The sequence below is a fragment of the Musa acuminata genome, chromosome BXJ2-7 (genome assembly GCF_036884655.1).
Source record: "Musa acuminata AAA Group cultivar baxijiao chromosome BXJ2-7, Cavendish_Baxijiao_AAA, whole genome shotgun sequence".
Classification (NCBI taxonomy): Eukaryota; Viridiplantae; Streptophyta; class Magnoliopsida; order Zingiberales; family Musaceae; genus Musa; species Musa acuminata.
This window is the reverse complement of record NC_088344.1, coordinates 8,928,210-8,949,523: the sequence shown is the minus strand read 5'-3', so window position 1 is coordinate 8,949,523 and position 21,314 is coordinate 8,928,210. Positions and strand designations below refer to the sequence as shown.

Here is a 21,314-nt window from a genome sequence, read left to right as displayed (position 1 = left end):
TGTTCTCAAGAACATGTTGACCTTCTTCCTCTTCTCATAAACAGGTTGTATTGGTGCTCTCTCATTTCATCTTTCCCTATTCCTTAGCTGCATCCAAATCGCAAGCAGATCATTCACACACGCACCAAATGGATGCCATTCTTTGCACCAAAAGCGACGCTTTTGGACACGAAGCGATGCGTGCATGGAGTTAGTTCCAGCAGAGCGGCGTAAAAGAGGCTCAACGAGCCACGTGGAGCACAACGAGACGAACCCGTTGCGGTCGTACCTTTATTGGCCAGTCAGCGGAATCTCAGCCAGCGTGGACCAATGGCGACCCTCGGATCGGCGGTGGAGGCATCCCATCCTCCGGTGCTTCCTCGGCCTCCTTTCTCTTTTGGCGTGCCACTAACTCCGGCGGATTCGTGTGGAGTGGATAGGGAAGGATCATTCGGTGATGAGAAGCCACGAAGATGATTGAGCACGAGACATTCCATTGATGTGGCTAAGGCTTGTGGTCAAGTGGCCAGAATGCAGTGAGCACCGCGTGTTCTGACGAAGAAAGATGAGGCTGAGATCGATGCGCTCCGGCAGGAGCAGGACAAGCGGAAGATGAGACTGAGATCGATGCGGTCCGGCAGGAGCAGGGCAAGCGGGTCCGGATGCCCGTGCTCGGACCCAATAACATGCAAATGGTACGACCCGAATCCCTGCGGTCCGGGGACAATCTCCGTGAGATCTCATGGGTCACGTCGGCTCGCTCGCACTGCCACTGCTGGTAGAACCCAAGGAGAGGACTGCGTCAATCAATCGGGTACATCACAGAACAGGGGAAAGGGAAGAAGGCCACATACCAAACGTGGAGATGCTGCGAATGAAGGCCACTGGTCCAGAGGAGAGGTGGGAAAAGATGGTGATGATTCGGGTTGTGTACCTGCGGCACTTGTGGTGGTAGTGCAGCAGCAGTGTCCTGGGACTAATCGATGGCAACTGCAACATCTGATGCTGCCCCTTCCTCCTCCACCACCTCAATAATTCTCCCGTCTCCGTACGTGGACGGGAACGTAAGACCATACGGTCTGGCCGCAGCGTGACCCTCGCATCGACACGTCGTCTACGGCAGAGACACGACGTGACGTGCAATTTTGGATAGGGCCGATTTGCCCATCCAATCCCAGAACAGCTTCTTCTTCTTCTTCTTCTTCCCCGTGGCTACAGTGTTAAGAGCTACAGCTACAGATTTCTGCGTGGGGGGTGTTTTCTGTGAATACCATTGACAGGACTAGCACACCCGGCTGTGGTTCGATCATCCATTTCTTTTTGCTCATGCGAAAGGCAAACTGTTTCTCTCTAGAAAAGAAGCGAGCATCAATTCCAGATCTACCGGAGAATTGCGAACATCAACCTTTTCCAGAGACAGTTCGAGTTCACACAGCTGAAGAACACAGCAAAGCTGGAAAGCTTTTCTTCTCGATTTTATTCCCTCTGTTTCTTGCCTCGTTACGTAGCCAGTTGTTATCCACAGGTTCATCGCCATTAGCTCCGGGGATTGGACAAGAAGAAGACGATGATACTGAAGATGCTACTAACGATGTTTAAGCCCAAAGCACGAATCTCAGAGTAGCAAAACAGTCGCGTCCATATATGCAATCCTCGTACCGCTCAGTGTTTGTACGAGAAACTGGTGATATCATGCTACATTACTCGTTAATTGAACAGACCATCGATGGAATCCATGACGGCGTGCAAAGTTTTGCTCAAAGGCTTCTTCTCTGATCACTGAGATACTCGGCAGACAACATTATTGCGAATCTATGAGTTCAGCTTGGCCACACGGAAAAGCACCAACACAAGGCACTTTGCCTAAAGAAAGCCGCTTAAGACGCAATCATACATGCAATTATATTAGGTCCAGCCAGGAGGTGGTTGACCACTCCATTTCGGAGCTTCGATGAGGTCATCTCCACCGCCCAACCCACTCACTGGGAACATAAACCACCACACCGGTGTTTAGCTTCCACGGGCACTGAAAACAAGCACTGCCACCTAAACCTTCATCACCAAGCCACCTTCCTGCGGCCCCTGCATTCTCTGAGCCGTCGCACCTTCATCTCCGGCATGAAATCCAGCAAAGTATCCACCTCAAAACACGGGCAAGGACTTGAGATCCGGGGAGAGATCTCCTGTCCTGCCTCCTTTTCCCCAGGGACCATCTCCACCCTGGTGTGAGTGAGGTCTTTTGAGCTCATGGGAGAAGAAGAAAGGCCAAAGAACACTAAAGCTGTTCTCGGGTGTCATAATGGCGGGAGTGCCCCACCACCTGGGACGAATGCTACTTTGGCTGACGTCGTCGAAGATGGCAGGGTTGGTTGGATCTTGTCGGGCACTTGGACTGGAGATGACGGTGGTGCGGTTCATGCATGAAGACAGGAGATCTTGACAGCAGCGTTCTCGAGAGCCTTTTACAAGCTCACCCCTTCTGCTGTGATTAACTCGTCGCAGTGTAAGAACCTCGATGGAGGGTCGGTCCAAAAGTTCTCTTTTCGCATCGCTTGTTGTTAATAATAATAATAATAATAATAATAATAAATTCGATCACAATTCCCCAAGAGAGTATACAACCTGCTCACGATACCATCGTGCCTATCGATGTCAGTCGTTCTCATTCATCCAGATAAATATCTGGTTGCATCAGATTTGCATGCCAAGCCAATCCCTAAAAGAGGATTAGAAAGCTGAATCTTTGTTTTACCGAACAAGTGTTACATTTTGATTCTACAATCTAGCTACCTTTTACCTTTCAAGAAACAAATCTATGACATACAAAGTCATGGCCGGATGTTCCAAGGCCATGGTGGAACAAAAAAGTGGCTTTACCCTGTGTCCCTCCCTTTTCCCTTGTGTATTCCATCGATAATAACAGTTTCTCACAAAGGCAGAAAGTTCAAATGCATCAAAAGCCTCATTCATACGTCCGCTTTCTCTTTAGAATTGTTGGAAATATGGAGATAAATCCAATAAGGAACAGCACGACCAGCGTCTTCATGTCATACAGATCCCTAACTGATTTCAAGTCCCCAAGAGCGAGCCCGGCCTGCAGGTATATAGCAGTCGAGTGAAGTTGGGTACACATTATCTTCTAAAGAATATAAAGACTGCCAAGTACAGTTATAGATTGATTAGATTTCGGAAGGAAACCCAACCCAGAAAAATCAATAAAGTACAAAATGTATTCAATAGTTCACCAGAGATGGATCAACACAAATTGCCAATATGCAGGATTATCATATGCAAGAAGCTTATCTGGACGACTGTAAACTTGCAAGAATGTTGGTGAATACTGCAAATATTTCTCTTCTTCATTTTGTACATCATAGATGCAGCATCTTTATCATTGTAAATAGAGGGAAGAACCTCAACATTTTTTTAAGAGAAGATAAATATAATGGTAAATAAAAAGAAATCATAATCACTTTAAGCTTTCATGTTGCTATATCACAATGAGCAGACAAAGGCACAATTATGAAAGCAAAGATAAGATGGCCCCAGTCTACACATCTACCAAGTAGAATTACAACTCATCCCGGCAGCCGAAGGACAAGAGCCCAAGCTCAGCCTAAATCAACTCAGAACAGAGTCCAAATGACTGCCTTGGCAAAATTTTGTGTCAAAGCCGATCGAGTTGTGGAAAAGAGAAGAAGAAAAATTGTGATAACAATTATTTCACTGTCATGCTACCAAAATATTGAGGCAAAATTATGTTACATATGTCTCAGAAACAAGTCTGTGCACATATGTTTCATGGGTGCAAATATGGAGTTCAAATACTTGTGTGGACAAGACTACTAGGAGTAACTTGAGAAATAAGGACTTCTGATAATACCTTGTTCAACATTTTGTGGTAAAAGAGTTGGTGCAGGAGACATGACCAGATGCACCTTCACATTTTGTACAAATTCAGAATAGATGTGGGACTCAGAGATGGATAAGGTGTATTTCCACCAGCAAGGATCACCACGTTAAGTGTTAATCCTATCTATTACATTATAAAATAACCATTTCTCTCCCACGTTGTACTTGTTTAGCATTCCTTGGGGGCACAGAGCATGGTGATTCATCTCTAACGTGCTTCTCCAAATTCCACTTACAATGGAAGGCTAAAATTCATCCGAATATAAATTATGCTCAAAAAGGTGAAGATGTTCAGAAAAAACTTCCAAGAACAAAATATAGGTACAATATTCAAAAAAAGAAAAAGAATTGTAATGATCAACAGGAGAAACTCAATATAGAAGCCCAAAGAATAAAAGAAATGGATTTTGCATCTGGCACAAGTGAATTCATGCGACATCACCAAGGATATACATCCTATCTTATGTCAAGTAGTAGCAAGAAAGGATATAAAGGACGAAATACATAAAGAAATAACAACTGAAAATAGGCTAGATTCTAGTATATAAAAAGAAACTTACTCTAACGGTTATATAAGATGCTGGAACAAGACCAACCAAGGTTGCAAGAAAGAAAATGCGAAAAGGTATGTCAACAATTGGAGATGCCAGATTTATAAATGTGTTGGGCAAAGATGGGGTTATCCTCAAAAAGAGCATGTAATTTAGCAGCTTTTCTTTCCGCTTTGCTATCTGCATCCAGAGAAGAACAGATTCATCAAATAATTAATATATGTTATATTAAGATAAGTTGCCGATACCTCTGCTTGGAAAAACCTCAGCTTTTCAGGCCACATCCAGCTAACCAAAGGCCTGCCAATCAACTTCGAAAGAAAATAGCAGGATGAAGCACCGGAAGTTGCAGAGACAACAACCAGAATAACACCTTTCACAACCCCAAAAAGAGCTCCAGCCAGTAATGACAGGAATATGGTACCAGGTATCATGAATGTCTGCATAAAGATGTAGATCGAACAATATCCTAATATAAATTTGGCATGGTAATCTCTGGCATATACGGCCAGGTTATCTCTGCAAAACAGAATAACAGCGAGCACAAATGCAAAATTAATCAAGAACAAGATGTCAAGGACCTGAATTTTTTGTTTTTTTCAATAGATAATATCACAAGCATAACTTCTATATGACATTATAGATAGGTTATAATTGGATATCAACCAAACCCAAGTGCAAGGAGATTCTACAAATAAAAAGAAAAGAAAGAAACTTCAAACTGGAAAGCTCTTTGATATTTTTATCAGTAAGCCAAGGTTATGGCATAAGAAGATACTATAAAGACCAGAGATGTTGCCAAGTAATAGTTTGTCATACATTAAGAGCCATAAATAGAATCTGATCATGCTAACACAAACATGCTTTGCTGACATATACCACCTCATATTTATCTCAGACTCTCAGAACGGATGATATTTCCCTTCCTAAATGTTTCATCTAAGCTTTGGTACTATATCTAATTCTTATGTGCATATGATAATATTTTGTGGCATTACCACATTGTTTTATGGTCATGTTTTATTAGTGAATATAAAGAAACACATCCAAAGAAAATTATAAGTGAAATCGAAAGAGAAGCATTTCTTCATAACTTGAATAGAATGTTGGCACTAATAGATACCAACAAAGTAGTTCAGGAAGAGACGTGAAATGAAAGGATCATTTGAAACAGATCGGCAGTTTTTTGTGCAATGCACCATAAGTTTACCAAACAGAATTAGTCATATAACAGAACTACCCTCGGAGAAAGAGGAAGTAAATTCAAGGACATAATGAGGTGCTTCCGAGAAGAAAAAACACCGGGCATAACAGAAGAAAACATCTAGTCCTTCCAGTCTGTAAAAGATGAATGTGCAAACATAAATCAACCCAATAAAGCAAACCTATCATGATTCTTCATTTAACGAATATGCTTCTTAAAAAATTGAATGTTTTAAAATTTGATAACTAATTTTAAAATGGCTCCAGCAAACCAACAAAAGAGCTTTTTTATAATAAGATAAATGGCCCAACCATGTTACTGAACCAAACCTTTATGGCGCAAACTTTAGATCAACACAATTTAAATGCCCTTTCAGAAAAGAGAAGAGTTAAGTGTCATATCAAAACAAGCTCTATGCATTTGTTTAAAATAGAGAGAGTAATTACTTGCTAAATCTCTAATTTAAAAATCTACAATAACACTTGCATAATGCGAAATACCTATATTAGGCTCAGGATTGATTTAGTTTCAGTTTAAAATCAAAGGTCATGGAAAGACATAGTCAGATATTTCATCCTCACATGCTTGTAAGGGGCCCACCATCACCCACATTAGAATATGCAAATTAGGAGCACTCTCCAATAAACATTTGTTAACATAATTTTGAACAAATGAATTGGATATAAATGCATACCTAAGACTTTGTAGTGGAAGGATAAGACGTCATCTAGATGAAAGTAATTATTCAATAATTATGAAGGACGCTCATGTTACAAGCAAGTGGTTGTCGATAAGAAGCCAACATGAACCAAAAATTTCCACTTCTCAAGTAATCATCTCGTGCTAACAATTGCAATCTATATTTTAATAGTTTAACAATTGTCCAACCGGCAGATGTGCATCCAGCACTCTTGACTCGTGCGATATGATTCAACAGAGTGGATGATTGAGAAGGAATAAGGGAAAGGAAAAGGAGAAGAAAATAAGAGAAAGTAACTGCTTTGTCTAACTCTGTCAGCACATACAGTATTCTCCACTTGCAGCGCAAGTATTTCAAATATGAAGCACCAAGTACATATTATGGCGTTTACTATCTGCAAGGAAAAAAGCAGTATCTCAAACCAAGAATAACCAGATTGCAGTACAATTAACCCATATTCTAAAATTCCCCAAAGTTGTAAACATTTGCAGCGGCCTATCAATCGGCATCACGTGGATCAAAAGCTTCACACTTGGAACAGATTGCTTCAAGTTTCATACTTATATCAATGAAATACCTTTCTGGATGCGTGCAATGAATCATGATATGCGTATATATAGAGAGAGAAATTTAGAATCTGCTGTCTAAGGGAAAAACACAAGGAGAACAAGCATTCAACTGTTTCGGCAAGAGGAGCTCACTTGAGGATGCGAAGATCGGAGAGGTTCCGCGGGAGCCTGAGGATCTTATCATAGTCGGCCTCGGGCATGGTGAGGAAGATGCAAAACAGGCCGACGGAGAAGATGACGAACACGGTGGCCGCCGCGGCCGCCTCCCACCTCGTCAGGGGAATCCTGGAGGAGTCAGCCCTAAGCGGCTTCTTGGCCGTGGGCGAGTCCTCCGGGGCGGAGATGCCGCACTCCTCGTCGCGCAGGTCGGTCGCGATCCTGAGCGGCGCCATGGAGACGGGAGAGGGGACCAGCAGAAGCAATGCTGCGAGGAGGAGGGACCGATCGAAGTAGCTGCCGCTGCTTCATGAAAGGAGGCGAGATCGCATCATAGGAGGAGGAAGGGGGGGGAGATTCCACAAATCGATCTACGAAGAAGAATTAGGGTTCTCTCCCTATCTATCTATCTAACACTGTCGATGATGATGATTGGAACAGGTAAAAGGAAGATGGAAATAAGAAGAGCAGACGAAGAAACGAGGAAAAGGAGGGATGGACACAAGTTTCTTCTTCCATGTGTTGCTTTCATTTCGATATACGAATCCACGCCAGCCAGCCAGCCAGCAGGTGAGAAGGGAAGACGGCGTCCGCCGGTCTTTTTCTGTAGCCTTTCTTTTTTCCTTTTAATTCCTAATACGTATATAAATTTCGAGTCTGGTTATTTAAGGGTTGGCCTTATTTAATTGTAACTAAATCATAAATAAATGATCTCCAAATATTTTATGGTTACTAAAAAGAAAAGTCATATTAAAAAAAATTAACTCTATATTTCAACAGATATTTCAAAAAATATTTGATAAATAATATAAATTATAAATATATTTGATATTTCAAAGAATCGAACCTGACTTTATGATGATTTAGTTGATATCTCAAAGAATTTATAATATCATTCTATAATTTTTTAAAAAATATAAATTAATTTAACTTATAAAAACTTTTACTGTAATAATATTGATAATATGATCTTAGGATAAAATCTCATCTTTATCGCTTATTCTTTGTCAAAAGTAATACAAAAGATTTTTTATTTATGATTAAAAGTCTCAAAATCAAATCTTATTTATAATACCTTATTAATATTTTCTTAAAATCTATTTATCACATATTTATTATTATTATTATTCAATTATAATTGACTAGTGATATATATTGGATTATAAGAATGATAGGAACAAAAATGTTTTCATTTATAAAAATTATATTTCATTTTGATAGAAGAATAATTAAATACAGTATTTAAAATGTATATACATCTGCTAAGAATATGTATACTATGAATTATAAATATAAATATAAATATTCTTAATTTAACTGTCGAGAATATAAGTTTTTTATAGGACTCGATGACACCCAAAAAAAATCCCAATTAGAGGATTATAATTTATTGTTCTTGCTGTTGTTTATACCTAATTTTGTATTTATCTTTTTGTTTAACCAAACAACAAAAATACCTAAAGTGAATATATATATATATATATATATATATATATATATATTATTGAATCTCGTATTTAAGTATGATGTTATGTATAAGTTCATGATGAATATTGCAATGACTTGAATTCATTCAAGGTTCTATCAATATGGCATATTGATAGGGGGAGTTTGTTTAAACTCCGGGAGTTAAGGTTAATTCCGTCGTCAAGTGGTTGTCATCGTAAAAAAAGGGGAGATTGTTGAATCTCGTATTTTGATGATGAAACCACTTGATATATGTTTATGATTTAATTTGCGTTTTGAGTGACGCAGGATGCTTCGATCAGGATGAGATAATTAAAGTAGGAAAAATCATGTTGTGCCGGAGGAACATATTAGAAGATTGGACGTCAAGCCGATGGATCGGTCAACGTATCGACAGAAGGCTTCGGGCCGTGGACTCGGGCATCGGGCATCGGGCCAAGAAGAGCGAGTATTGCGCTAAGGATATCGGAGTTGCAGAGTCAACTGGTCGATTGGGCAATAGGCCGCAGGAGAAGATGATGCGCCGAAGAATCGGACAAAGCGTCGAGGGACCAATGACATGCCGAACAACTTTGTTAATTGCTTATGATTAATTGTCTCGATCGAAGTTTTGTTTTATATGTACAGGATTAACTACGATGGATGTAAGACATACAGCAGGAGTTGCTTCGGAGTCAAGACTATGATCACGTTGGGAGTTCGAGAGTTTGACGGAAGTCCGGACGGTCGTCGAAGGTTCTATGGGAACAAATCCGAGAAGTCCAGGAGCTTGCCAAAAGAAGCTCATCGGAACTCGCCAAGTGGATCGTCGCAAGTCCAGGAGTTTGCCGGAAGTCTGCAGGAGCATCACCGAGGGTTTATCGGATGATCAACGGAAGTTCGCCGGAAGAAGCGATTGATGCACCGGAGCAAGTTGCAGTAAATGTCTCAAACCATAATTGGGCCGAATGGATCAACCCATTCAAACCATAATTCCTGCTAGGCGGTGGCACCCTAGGGTCGATGGTGGCATCGCCCAGGAGATGGTCTCCCAGGAAAGCTGGGCGGTGTAACCGCCCCAGTCAAGCGGTGGCATCGCCTGGGCTCAGTCTCCGAGTGAGACTGGACGGTGTAACTGCCCCTGACAGGCGGTGGAACCACCTGAGCTCGGTCTCCGAGCTCTGCCAAGCGGTGCAACCGCCCCTGTTAGGCGATGGCACCGCCCAAAGGCTTAGTCTCCGAGCTCTGCCAGGCGGTGCAACCGCTAGACCCCGGAATTCTGGGAGATGAGAGTTTTGAGCTCCAAATTCAAACTGGTTTGGGGCCTATAAATACCCCTCTCATCCTTGGTTAATTCACAAGTATAGAGAGATTAAAAGAGAGAAAACATTGCTGTAATCTCTAGAATTTTTCTCCTCTAAATTCTAAGTGTTAGAATTCTGTTTAGAGAGGAGAGTGAGTGCTTGTAAGGGTTGTCTCCTAAACCCGGTAAAAGGAGAAGAGGGGTGTAAGAAGGAGGTTGATTTTTGCCTAGTAAAGGAAGATCATTAGTGGATGCCGGTGGCCTCGACGGAAGAGGAATCGGAGGAGTGGATGTAGGTCACGATTGACCGAACCACTATAAACTCCCATCTTCTCTAGTTTGCATTATATTTCTTGCTATTACCTTACTGCAAACCCCTTCAATAGCTTACTACCTTCTGCTCATTTACGAACGTGTTTCATAGTTAAGTATTTCCTGAATCGGCGTTAAGACGGAAATCAGTTTTATCATACGAACATCATATTTCAGTTTGCGCTTACATTCTGATTTCTATCTTAACTGCAAACTATCTTCCTTAGTTTACTTCAAATACGTTTCCGTAAGCTTTCAAAGTTATTATCTACATGAAACGACTTTTACGTCGGAATCGGATTTCAACATACGAACGCAGTTTTAATCGTCGAAAGTTTTCTATTGCATTAATTCACCCCCCCTCTTAATGCTCTTGATCCTAACATATATATATATATATATATATATATATATATATATATATATATATATATATATATATATATATGTATATATATGTATATATATGTATGTATATATATGTATGTATATATATGTATGTATATATATATATATATATATATAATTTAAACGTTGTTTTTTCATTTTTTTTTATTAGGGAGGGGATGGGGTGATAATAAGCCAAATATTAACTTCAAATAATTTCATAAAACTAATTGAGAACAATAAATATTAGTGAATTCTATCGACAACCCCTTTTTATTATTTATCATCTTGTTTTAAAGAACTTTTAATATTTTGAGAATATTCTTTATAAATAAATATGAATAATTTTTTTTCTCGAACGATATCGGATAGACAAACAACGTCTTCGGATGACGATAGATAAATGGATAAAAAAGAGGAGGAAGAGAGTAGGCATAGTCGAAGATAAAAAATAACAAAGAGAGAGATAGAGAGAGAGAGCATGGGGGAGGTGGAGGTATGGGAGAGTGGAGAAACAACAAGTGGGGAAGGGGAGATAGAACAGGGAGAGGATGTAACTAATAAAATTATCTATTATTTATTTTAAGATATTATTAATAGTAAAATGGTTGATAATGATGAAAAAAATTATTATGCAAAAGGATCAAATATAGTTTCTCAGACATTTTATACAACCAAAATTTATTTATTTATTAATTGGTCTCATATTTAAATCGATAATAATTCATTTTTGTATCTTGATATGATAATTATTTGCGATCAATTGAGATTTAACTCCAATCAATCGATCACAAGTGTTAGAAATATTCATATGTATAAGATGAAGAAATATCTTAAAAATACAAGTTTTGTATGACTGATGATGGAAGGAGCTGAGTTACGTATATTAGGTTTAGCCTATAACTTAGATACGTGACTAGTTTGAGGATAAAAAACTAAATTAAATGAGTCAAAAATAAAAAAAAAATAACTAAGGTAAAAAAAAAAAAGATTAAGATGATCAAATAATAATTTGACTAAATGCATCGTGAGATATTTATGTGTCATATAACATCGAAAAAGATATATAAAACAAAATGCCACATGAAAGACACTTTTAATAATAATGGGAAATAATCATTACAAAATTAATGTGTAGATTTTTTCTTCAATTTCAAGCATAAAAGGATTTTTAAAATATAATCGGTGAAATCAATTTTATCACATTGATACCAACATACATAATTTAATATAGTACTCATAATAGAAAATTAGTGTTTAAGAGGAACAGTGCAAGTGAGCTGATGCTGTTCATCAAGATTGAAAATATTCTACTTAATCGGGATTGAAATTTCATGCACGCCATCTGATGGGTAATGCTGCTCAACTCGTGTTCCATGAAAACAGGTGCAACTGCCAATTGTGGGCGTTGACATTAGTGTCTCGTCAACTCAGCCGATATCCAAACTGAAGTCAACGGGTTATAAAATCCAGAATAGTTCTGACCAATTGGATTTAGTTTGAATTCTGGAACCAATATCATCTCATCGAGTAACGAATTCCTTTTTATTCGTGTGTTTGGATGCAAATTTAGATGAAGCTCTGAAGCAAATCGTGTCATTGTAATCCCGCTCGATCACGAGGGTATCATAAAATCTCTCACCTTTGGCCGATGCACGGGTGTCACCTTTTGATAGTTGACTCTTTGGCAGTTGGTTTGTGGTCTCAAGTTAATGAACACAGTGGATTCCCCTCGTTGGTGGACCACAGAGATCGGTCAACGCGAGAAAAATGCCACACTCCACATAAAAGAACTGCGAATGACTATGAACAATATGAATCAGCAGAAAAGGTTGGAGCTTAGAGAGCATATATTCTAGATCGGAAGCTTGGACTATGAACTTTGACCGGAATCACAGCCAATGTCAGCATTTGCAAGGTTGACTTGGAATCTTATGATCAGTCCACAAACTCAGCAGATTCCTCTCATGGCTGCTGTGCCTTCTTCTTGTCGGAACAAGAAACACTCGTGAAGAGAGGTCCATTAAGCGCAAGGAAAACTGCTCCTTTGTCTGAGTTCAGAATTAGAAGAGTTCAAAACTTGGACCTGCAGTCGAGGACAGTGTCATTTAGAGTCAACCAACTTCCTACAAGTCAGCCAAGAACAATGACATGGTGGCCCGAGAAATGCATCTCAAATACGAATGACCTGCAGCAGTTTCTGAGGCATCTTTCCTTCTGTGATCATTAATGCACCGTGTAATGATATGAAAAGAGGAAGATTGGTCTGTCTACGCCATGAGATGACATGAATCGATCTGTCTGTGTCCCGCGAGTCACCTTCGCGTGCCTTAGTGGTAGTCAACCAACGGCACTGTTCAGACCGCGAGTTTCCAAAACCAAAACGCACACATCATCATCGATCCCAAGCACCGTCGTTTTATAATCCGAAAGATCAGATCTTTGATCTAAATTCCATTCCTTTCCTCAACTGTTTCGATCCTTTGTCTCTTTTCTGCTCTTCCCCTGCTCCAAGTATTGTGTTATTTTTCGACTCCATGAGCTTCAAGAACTTGAACATATCCTTTTTCCTATTTCTTTTTGTGATGGATTTTGGTTCATCCTGCAACCATGTTGTTCCTCGGCCGTAAAGAAGGCGCCTTTCGATTGGGGCGCGGGGGGATGGACTCGAAGCAGCAGCAGCAGCAGCGGCAGAAGCAGGAGGAGGAGGGACGACAGCGACGGCTGGAGCGGCGCAACGCCGCCAAGAACTTCGAGTACGGGATGGCTGCCGGTGGCGTCTCATGGTCCTCCTCCTCCTCCTCTTCCTGTTCTTCTTATCATGCCTTGTCGGACGACTCGGCCGCTCTTCGGCCCACCCGTTCACTCGACCTTCCTTTCTCCAACCAGACGAGCTTCCGGATTGCGGGTAGCATCGATGGCGAGGTGGACAGTCTCTACCGCACCCTAGGCCTGTCCGGTCCTGAAGATTTCGCCATTCCTCTCCTTGCCTGGGAGGCTCGCAAGGTGCGATCATCCTCCGACCTCCTCCACAAGAGATCCCCGATTTTCCATACGGATAGCCCAACCCGTCAAAATCCCACCCTTGCATCTCAATCTCGCATCTTGGTGCCGGATTCATCTCCTACTGTTCGCTCTTCCCCGTCCATCGAAGAAGCCACAAGACGTCAGGATGTGGAGGAGGCCACACCTGTGAAAAATTCCTGTGATAGTTCCATGGATCAAATTGCAGTTGCGGATGATGAAGCTGTAAAGAATTCCTGTCCATCTCCTATATCTGGGGGAGGAGATGAAGGAATTCAAGTTGTTCGACCACCTGTTCTTACGCCTACAGCAATTCTTTTATCGTCGCAGATAAATTCGATGCTGCCCACTCCCCCACTGGCGCTGCCGCCGCCTCCATCCATGTCACTGCCAGCCATTGACAGGATGGGCTCAGCTTGGGATATAGTTAGGTCTTTCGCTCCGGATGAGGAGGCTGGCGAATTTGGTGCAAGTCCAAGGAAGTCCTCAAGCTTAACCGTCGATGTGGATGAAGAGGACGAAAGAGATCTGATAGGACAAGCAGTCGGAGAGGAAGAGTTTGAGGAGCTGAGGTTAGGGGAGACCTTGGATGGCTTCACTGGGATGTCGTCGTACTCGCCGATGAATGATGATGATACACATAGTATGACTACAAAAACGATGTTCAAAATCTCACCAAATGGAAAGTTCAAGAGAAAAATCAAGTCATGGATGCGAGGTGTTCTTCTAGGGAGTGGTTCCTATGGGAAGGTATATGAAGGAATCAGCGAGTAAGTACTAACGGAAAATTGCAAACCTTAGAATTTACTGGACTTATGCTTTTACCTTAGATTCTTAATGCTGCATACTAACTGTGTTACCATTGCCTTTATTGGTCATCACTATGTTCTTTGATATTTCACATTATCCATTCTTTGGCACGTTATGATTGTCATACTAATCATCCCTATGAAACCATGATTTAATCTCAAATTCAAACTACTCTCAACTCAGGCTTGGCTAGGACCTCACTTAAAATTACCATAAACTGTCTGACACTAACTTGCTCCCACTATATTTTGAATCCTTATTTGCAAATCTAGAATTAGCAATGACGGCGTCAAAAGTTAAAAATGAAGTCCAAAATTATCGACTTGAGCAATCTAAATGACCATCAAATCTGCCTCCATGTGATGATAGTTACCACCCTATCACATTGACTTTCAACAAGATGGGATCCTAGAATTGGTAAAACAAATTTTTGATGATGGTCTGTGCTGTCCTTATAATTCAGTCAACTGAACCTCCAAACCTTGGGTAGTGACATGCACAATTGTTGCTTGCTTTGAACTATGTTTTTTTTTTCTTTTTGCTTGCAAATGATGAGAAATATCTAGTCAATTTTACTTCCCTTGATAAGTTCTTCCTGCTTAATTTGTTTTTGAGTCTGGTAGAATGTAATTCTTATAATGATTTTATGCCTTTCTCACTATCTGGTCTAATGAGATACATGATCCATTAACTTTGTTAAATCACTAATCCAAAATGTTTAAGCTTAAACTAATAGTAGTACAACCATTTTTATAAGTCAATTCAAATCTATGCCCACTTCTAATTTGAGATTTAATCGGGATGTTACAATCTTTCCAACTTTAAGGTCTTGAGGTCCTTGCGAAGGATCAGCATAAATCCAAAATGAGACTCTACCATGGTGTATGTGAATGGTGGCTCCATGTCATGATGTGTCATTTAGTCCCATCTACAGATAATCCTTTTATACTTAAGCCTCTCACGACGCATGGGTCAACTATGATACCGATTCTCCATATCTTTCATCTCCTTTTAGACTAAGTGGGGTTAAACTGTTATATTATTTGCTGATCATATATATGTTGCATCTCTACAGTGATGGTGTATTTTTTGCTATCAAAGAAGTTTTGTTGCTCGACCAAGGAATTAATGCACCACTTCAACTTGAACAGGTAGAATAATGTCAATATCTATGTGATTGTCTACCTATTATTGCCTTAGCTTTTGCTGTACTTGATACTATTTGCAACCTTTTTTATTTTTACTTCAGTTTTAGATGTTTGGTGGATCTCTTTTCGCTTCCTAATATGCTAATTGAATGTTCATCTAGTTTATCGATTATGTTGCTGAGGAACTTCTTCTACTTATTTCTTTCAGGAGGTTGCACTTTTAAGCCAATTTGAACATGAAAACATAGTCCAGTATTATGGAACGGACAAGGTAATTTGTTTTCTGATCTGATTATAGATTCAAGTGTTTTGACCTTGGATAAGAGTTGTGTAATGCAATCTGGAAATGGAACAGTTTACATGCAACACCTGTCAGTTTTTTTCCAAATTTTATATGGTTTTCTTTTTTGATATAATATGTATGGCACACCTGGAAATTAATTCCTTTTGCAGCTCATACAAAGTGCAGTAATGAATACCAAGATAAATTACATTTTCCGAACCTTTTGTTTGCAATTCTTCTTCTGTTACTGGAATCATGATTTTGATTGTATTGGAAGATGAGTGAGCACCACTTTTTTTCCTTATTTCATTGAGAAATTCATGTGTCCCTACATCTGTAACTTAATTTATGGATTGTATTGCAGGAGGAGTCAAAACTGTTCATCTTCCTTGAACTTGTCACACAAGGTTCCCTTGCATCTCTATATCAGAAGTATCATCTACGAGATACCCAAGTTTCTGCATACACATGGCAGATTCTGCACGGTTTAAATTATCTTCATGAGCGAAATGTAGTGCACAGGTGATGCAATTGTTTTTACTTGTGGAATTCTCCTTGAAGCTTCTGTGTTCTACTGTTTGTCTTCATGCATACTTCCATTATTACATTATATGTAAATATGATAATCGTTTTGGCTGTAGATCTGGAATTTTTAATTATGAGAATCAGGTTGGTTAAGTGTAGTGGTTCAGTCAACAAAAAATAAAAGAGCCTGTGATTTTTGTTGCATTTTAATGTCATCATCTTCATAAGAGAGAGAACATCATTTTGTTTCCAGAATCCTGAACCAGTACAAGCAGTGAAACACACATTTGCTAGCCCAATACTCTGCTCATAGTTATTTGACATGGGTCATCAATTATTTCTTCATGCTTATGGATTGTTGCTTGGCTCTACTATGCTTAGCTTTGTAGCATGCACATCTTATGACTGACACACCAATGAAAAAAGGAAAAAAATCAATTGATGTCATTTGGCACAACAATTCTAGACATCATAGCTGGTCTGGAAAAATATTTGAGATTGTTAACTTTTCATGTTACTCTGAGCCAAACTCTAGAAAGTGAAGAATAATATGAGTTGCATGATACAGCCACGTAGTGCAAGAACACCAGTTAAAAATTGAAATTAGACGATCTAAAACATCTGCAATTGAGAAATTGATACTTCTGTCATCAGTTAATTTGATATGACAAACTTAAGCCATATGCACTTCAAAGTTCATATCGTAAAAAGTTAATATACTGACTTGGTGTTGTGTGTATATGTTTTTTTTTTTTAGTTTATCAGTGTTGCATATTTGGTGAACCATGAAGCTCTTGAGAATGGTTGTATGCCTTAAAAAGAAACTATATGCACTGGATGTACATACTGTTTGGATCTTGGTGCTCATTACATGTGTAAAAGGTCATTCTGTACCAGTTTCTTGCCAGAGTTCCTAACATAGATAAATATTGGAGGTGAAGACTAAATGGCATATTTTATCCTTAAAGAGTCTCAATCATGTGATAATATTAATTTTATAGAATGTCTTCATCAGTTTCATTCCTATTTTGTATAATGCAGTTCCTAAGATTATCCTTTCCTTTTGTCAGAGATATAAAATGTGCTAACATATTGGTTCATGCAAATGGTTCTGTAAAACTTGCTGATTTTGGATTGGCAAAGGAGGTTGGTTTTTTATGCTTTTACTTTTACATGCGGCAGTTTGAAGGTCTGAAAGCTTTATGGTGAACACATATTCATTGCTGCTGTTTACAATTTCAGATAACTAAGTTCGACATGCTCAAATCGTGCAAAGGTAGTGTTTACTGGATGGCTCCTGAGGTAAAGCCCATCTTTTCTTTTATAATGCTGCAAATACTATACTGTAAGTGATTTGATGAAATTGGTCTATTTTCCAAATTGTAACAGTACATGGTTATAACCTTGTATCACATTTGTCATCCCACCCAATCTATATATCAAGTTAAATTAGTATAGAGAGTGCTGTTTATACGAAATTGGAGTTTGCAAGTAGGAATTTCCATATCACCTCATGGACTTGCCAGCCACCAGCATACATGGACGGGTGTTGTTGCTGCATAAACTAGTCAACAGCAGAAACCAGAGATAAAAAGAAAAGTGAAATAGTGAGAAGATGAGGAATAGAAGAACAGGCACCACTTACCATACTAATTATGATATATGAGTTTGACAATCAGCCAGTGTCACCAGATAAAATAATAAGAAATTTAGTTACCAATGGGTACGACCTATATGGTCTGGTAATGGTTTTTGGTCAGACCAGTCTATATTAAGTTAATTCCTTGCATATGATATTTTTGAGAATACAAACCTCCAACAGAAGGAAAGATGACACACCTAATTTTGGTTGATTAGAAACTGTTTCTATGTTGATCAACACCTATAAGAATTAAAGGAAAGAAAATATACATGGTTTGGCATGGTGCATGTAAGCGCAGAGCGGTACACCAAATACATGAAAAAAAACAACAGACACATGTTGCAAAGTCATGAATGAGATCAAAACAACATCTATATTGACGACTATGGATTCATCTTCATTTAACATCTCTACTTACCTATGATTGGTTCTTTGTGGTACACGATGTGATATTCTGGTGTGCTAGGTGGTAAATGACCTTAAGATCACCTGGTTGTAGTTGTCCTCTTAGGAAACCTTTTCTTTATTAGTATTCTAAAAATACAAAATCTGTTGCCATTCTTTTTCGTCTGTGCAGAGAATGCCATTTTGTTATGTTTTTCAAGTTTTGTCTTCAAATGATGATGGATATGCACAAGCATTCAACTTTTTTTTAATCTTAAATATTGTTGGATATTTATAAGAGTTTCAGTTCATTGAGATTCAATCATTTTCAGGTTGTTAACCCTAAAAAGACATACGGACCTGCTTGTGATATATGGAGCCTTGGGTGCACTGTTCTAGAGATGCTGACACGACAGATTCCTTATCCTAGTCTTGAGTGGGTGAGTGATTCATGGATCACAAGAAGTTGATTTTTGGTTTATGTTTCTCATATGATTCAGGTTGAATCTTTGTCTTGATTCCTTAACAGAACAACAGATGTGTTCAACACTTCAACTATCTGTAAATCTGAAGAAAATTAGATATAGCTTGAAGATTTTAAATAAATAATTAGTATTAGGTGCTAAGTTGAAGATAACTCAGAAACAACTTTAAGATCAACAGAGGTGGGAAGATGAAGCAAGAGAAGATTTACAAGATAAATATAGGTTGCATTTGTCTGAACTCCCCAAACACCTTATTGATGAGCGTCTTATGCGTGGGCTCACTCTTTGTTACAGTAATGCTTTGGGTCCCAGAAGTTTCCCAATGGAGAGAAGATAAAAGCTTAATTTTCCCACCCTCATCTAACAGGTGTTTTTATGTGATTGCCTTGATCTCAGCAAGGGACTTTCTTGGGGACTCTTTGCGGCACTCCTGTTGTTAACACCAGAAGGAATTCCAATGAATATGCAGTGTAGCAAAGCCTTAAGTTTTAGTTGTAATTTGTATAAGAGTAGTTGTTCAAAAGCAATTTAGTCACATGATACAGGCAAATGTAAGGAAAATTATAGTGCAAGATGGACCCATTTGAAATGATTTGCTGATATGAAACTTTAGTTTAGAGATAAGAACATGCCAGATCAATTCCCTGATTTTTTTTTAAAATTTAGTAATGGCTTTGTGATGCACATATGTTTGTTTCTGTATGTCCTCCTAGCTCCATGTATGGGGTGAAACTTCCTAAATCAGTTTAGCCTTATACCGTGTCATCAAGCTAGTCTTCTGAAATATAAAAAAATTGAGATCATTTTCTGCATATTGAGCATATAAAAACTAGTCTATCTCATCCATCCGTACATACATCGGCCAGTGCAAACAGCAAACCGCCTCTTAGAGCAGTCAAGTCTGGTAGTAGTATTTTCAGATTAGTGATATGAGACGGGGAGAAATACCAAAGAATGTTGCCGTAAACAATGAGAAGGGATGTGATGGATCCTAGTTTGACTGATGATGTTGCACTTAGCCAGGTTTAATAATGTAAAAAGTTCCATGTAGTAGTATTTTCAGATAAACCTGTTTTCTCTAAAGATGTTAAATAACAAGATAAATTTCCTCTGAAAACTATTCCATGTTTGCGTGTTCATTATATACTTATCTGTCATGTATTATTAGAAAGCTTTCTTTATAGAGTTTTGCATGGCTAAATGATAGAATATATGACAAAAAAAAAAGCATATATGTAGGCCTCCTTTTCTCCGCGAGCTGATTGTAGTAATAGCTTGCCTGCTTGATGATAACCGACTTTTAAATAGAGTGGTAATTCCATTTGTGGTTTTTGACTTCCAAAACTTGCTGGTTCCACTATATTCATGTCTTTAAAGATTAGCCCTACCGAAACGTTCTTTTCTCAACTGTCAGTGTACTTTTTAAAGTTTCGTCTATTCCTGATTCGCAGACACAAGCTTTGTTTAAGATCGGCCATGGTGAACAGCCTCCTATACCAAACTACTTATCGAGAGATGCTCGCGATTTCATCAGCAAGTGTGTGAAAGTTAATCCAGATGATCGGCCATCTGCTTCACAATTACTAGAGCACCCATTTGTCAAGAGGTCACTGCCAATTTCTACTGATTCGAAGTCCTCTTCGCATCTTCACAAAGAAATTTAAGAAGAGTAAAGAATTTTAATCATGCACCCCCATTTTCAGGGTGCTTGTTGTATGTATATTGGTTCCTTTACCCTCATTTTGAGCATGATTCTGAGCTTCACATAGTAATGATGTGGTTCAAAAGTTTCTTCATTGCATTCTTGCAAAGCTACAGGTGTACATGTCATACAATTGCATACAATAACAAATAAATGAAGCTTGTCTATATCTCTGTTTCTTTGTGGATGATTCTTTGAATGATGATGGCACAAACACAAGTCTCTTCCCTGTTCTTTTACATACTCGTCTGTGTTCCTTGCTTCCTGAAGCACAGTCTCCTGTGTTCTCGAATCAAAAGATCCTTTACTCATTTTCTTTATGATACCATATGTTATATTGACGATGGAGAAGAAAAACATGCTCCATCTGACTCGTGCAATCTGGGAAACATTTGAATACAACATTACCGTATGAAAACTAGAAAGAAAAGGAGACCTTCTTTGGGGGAAGAACAAAAAGAAAAAGTTCCTGCATCTCTTGAATCATGTGAAGTCATGAATACGCAGTCTCGCCATTTGACGGGGTCAAGTCGTCCCTGGATCCTCTTCACACGTTTTGACGAGTCTTCTTCCATGAGTCTTTTCATAGCTTTTACCTGCTGTGATCTACAGTGGTGTTGATCATGAACAGACCAGGGTTGTGAGACTGGTAAAGCTCCATTAATGGTGTCACCTTTAACTGAGAGTGTATTCTCCTTGGTGTTTGATTCCGAAGAGACGAGATCTATCTTCCTGGTGTGGTCAAGAACTCTATATGATGTATGATCTGAAGGATTTTAGACATGACTGAAT

At 39.1% G+C, this 21,314-nt stretch overlaps 2 protein-coding genes across 5 annotated transcripts; one reads left to right on the top strand and one right to left on the bottom strand.

The window, feature by feature from the left end:
- Positions 1-2,696: 2,696 nt before the first annotated feature.
- On the bottom strand, positions 2,697-7,681 carry LOC135617063 (uncharacterized membrane protein At4g09580-like). The gene is made up of 4 exons (XM_065116968.1): positions 7,048-7,681; positions 4,691-4,961; positions 4,452-4,622; positions 2,697-3,073 (listed from the first exon to the last, which is right to left on the bottom strand). Exons 1-4 carry the CDS (start codon positions 7,305-7,307, stop codon positions 2,942-2,944), a joined length of 834 nt encoding a protein of 277 aa, XP_064973040.1. The 5' UTR covers positions 7,308-7,681; the 3' UTR covers positions 2,697-2,941.
- Positions 7,682-12,830: 5,149 nt separating this feature from the next.
- On the top strand, positions 12,831-20,689 carry LOC103991439 (mitogen-activated protein kinase kinase kinase 1). Of its 4 annotated transcripts, none has more exons than XM_065116967.1 (9): positions 12,831-13,525; positions 13,874-14,313; positions 15,429-15,504; positions 15,710-15,772; positions 16,149-16,306; positions 17,380-17,455; positions 17,552-17,611; positions 18,668-18,775; positions 20,272-20,689. In XM_065116967.1, exons 1-9 carry the CDS (start codon positions 13,130-13,132, stop codon positions 20,482-20,484), a joined length of 1,590 nt encoding a protein of 529 aa, XP_064973039.1. In that variant the 5' UTR covers positions 12,831-13,129; the 3' UTR covers positions 20,485-20,689. The 4 variants fall into 4 exon arrangements, with proteins under 4 accessions (XP_064973039.1, XP_064973038.1, XP_009409180.2 ...); XM_009410906.3 differs by having other exon boundaries at positions 12,834-13,305; positions 13,409-14,313; XM_065116966.1 differs by lacking the exon at positions 20,272-20,689 and adding an exon at positions 19,115-20,258 and having other exon boundaries at positions 12,831-14,313.
- Positions 20,690-21,314: the final 625 nt, after the last annotated feature.

Bases quoted from the DNA above. Each gene is read 5' to 3' on its own strand.
- LOC135617063 (XM_065116968.1), bottom strand. From the start codon at position 7,307: ATGGCGCCGCTCAGGATCGCGACCGACCTGCGCGACGAGGAGTGCGGC. The intron at 4,962-7,047 runs GTGAGCTCCTCT...TCTGTTTTGCAG, and splicing joins TCCGATCTTCGCATCCTCAA to AGATAACCTGGCCGTATATG. The intron at 4,623-4,690 runs GTATCGGCAACT...CTCTGGATGCAG, and splicing joins TGAGGTTTTTCCAAGCAGAG to ATAGCAAAGCGGAAAGAAAA.
- LOC103991439 (XM_009410905.3), top strand. From the start codon at position 13,130: ATGTTGTTCCTCGGCCGTAAAGAAGGCGCCTTTCGATTGGGGCGCGGG. The intron at 15,505-15,709 runs GTAGAATAATGT...TATTTCTTTCAG, and splicing joins CACCACTTCAACTTGAACAG to GAGGTTGCACTTTTAAGCCA. The intron at 17,456-17,551 runs GTTGGTTTTTTA...TTACAATTTCAG, and splicing joins ATTTTGGATTGGCAAAGGAG to ATAACTAAGTTCGACATGCT.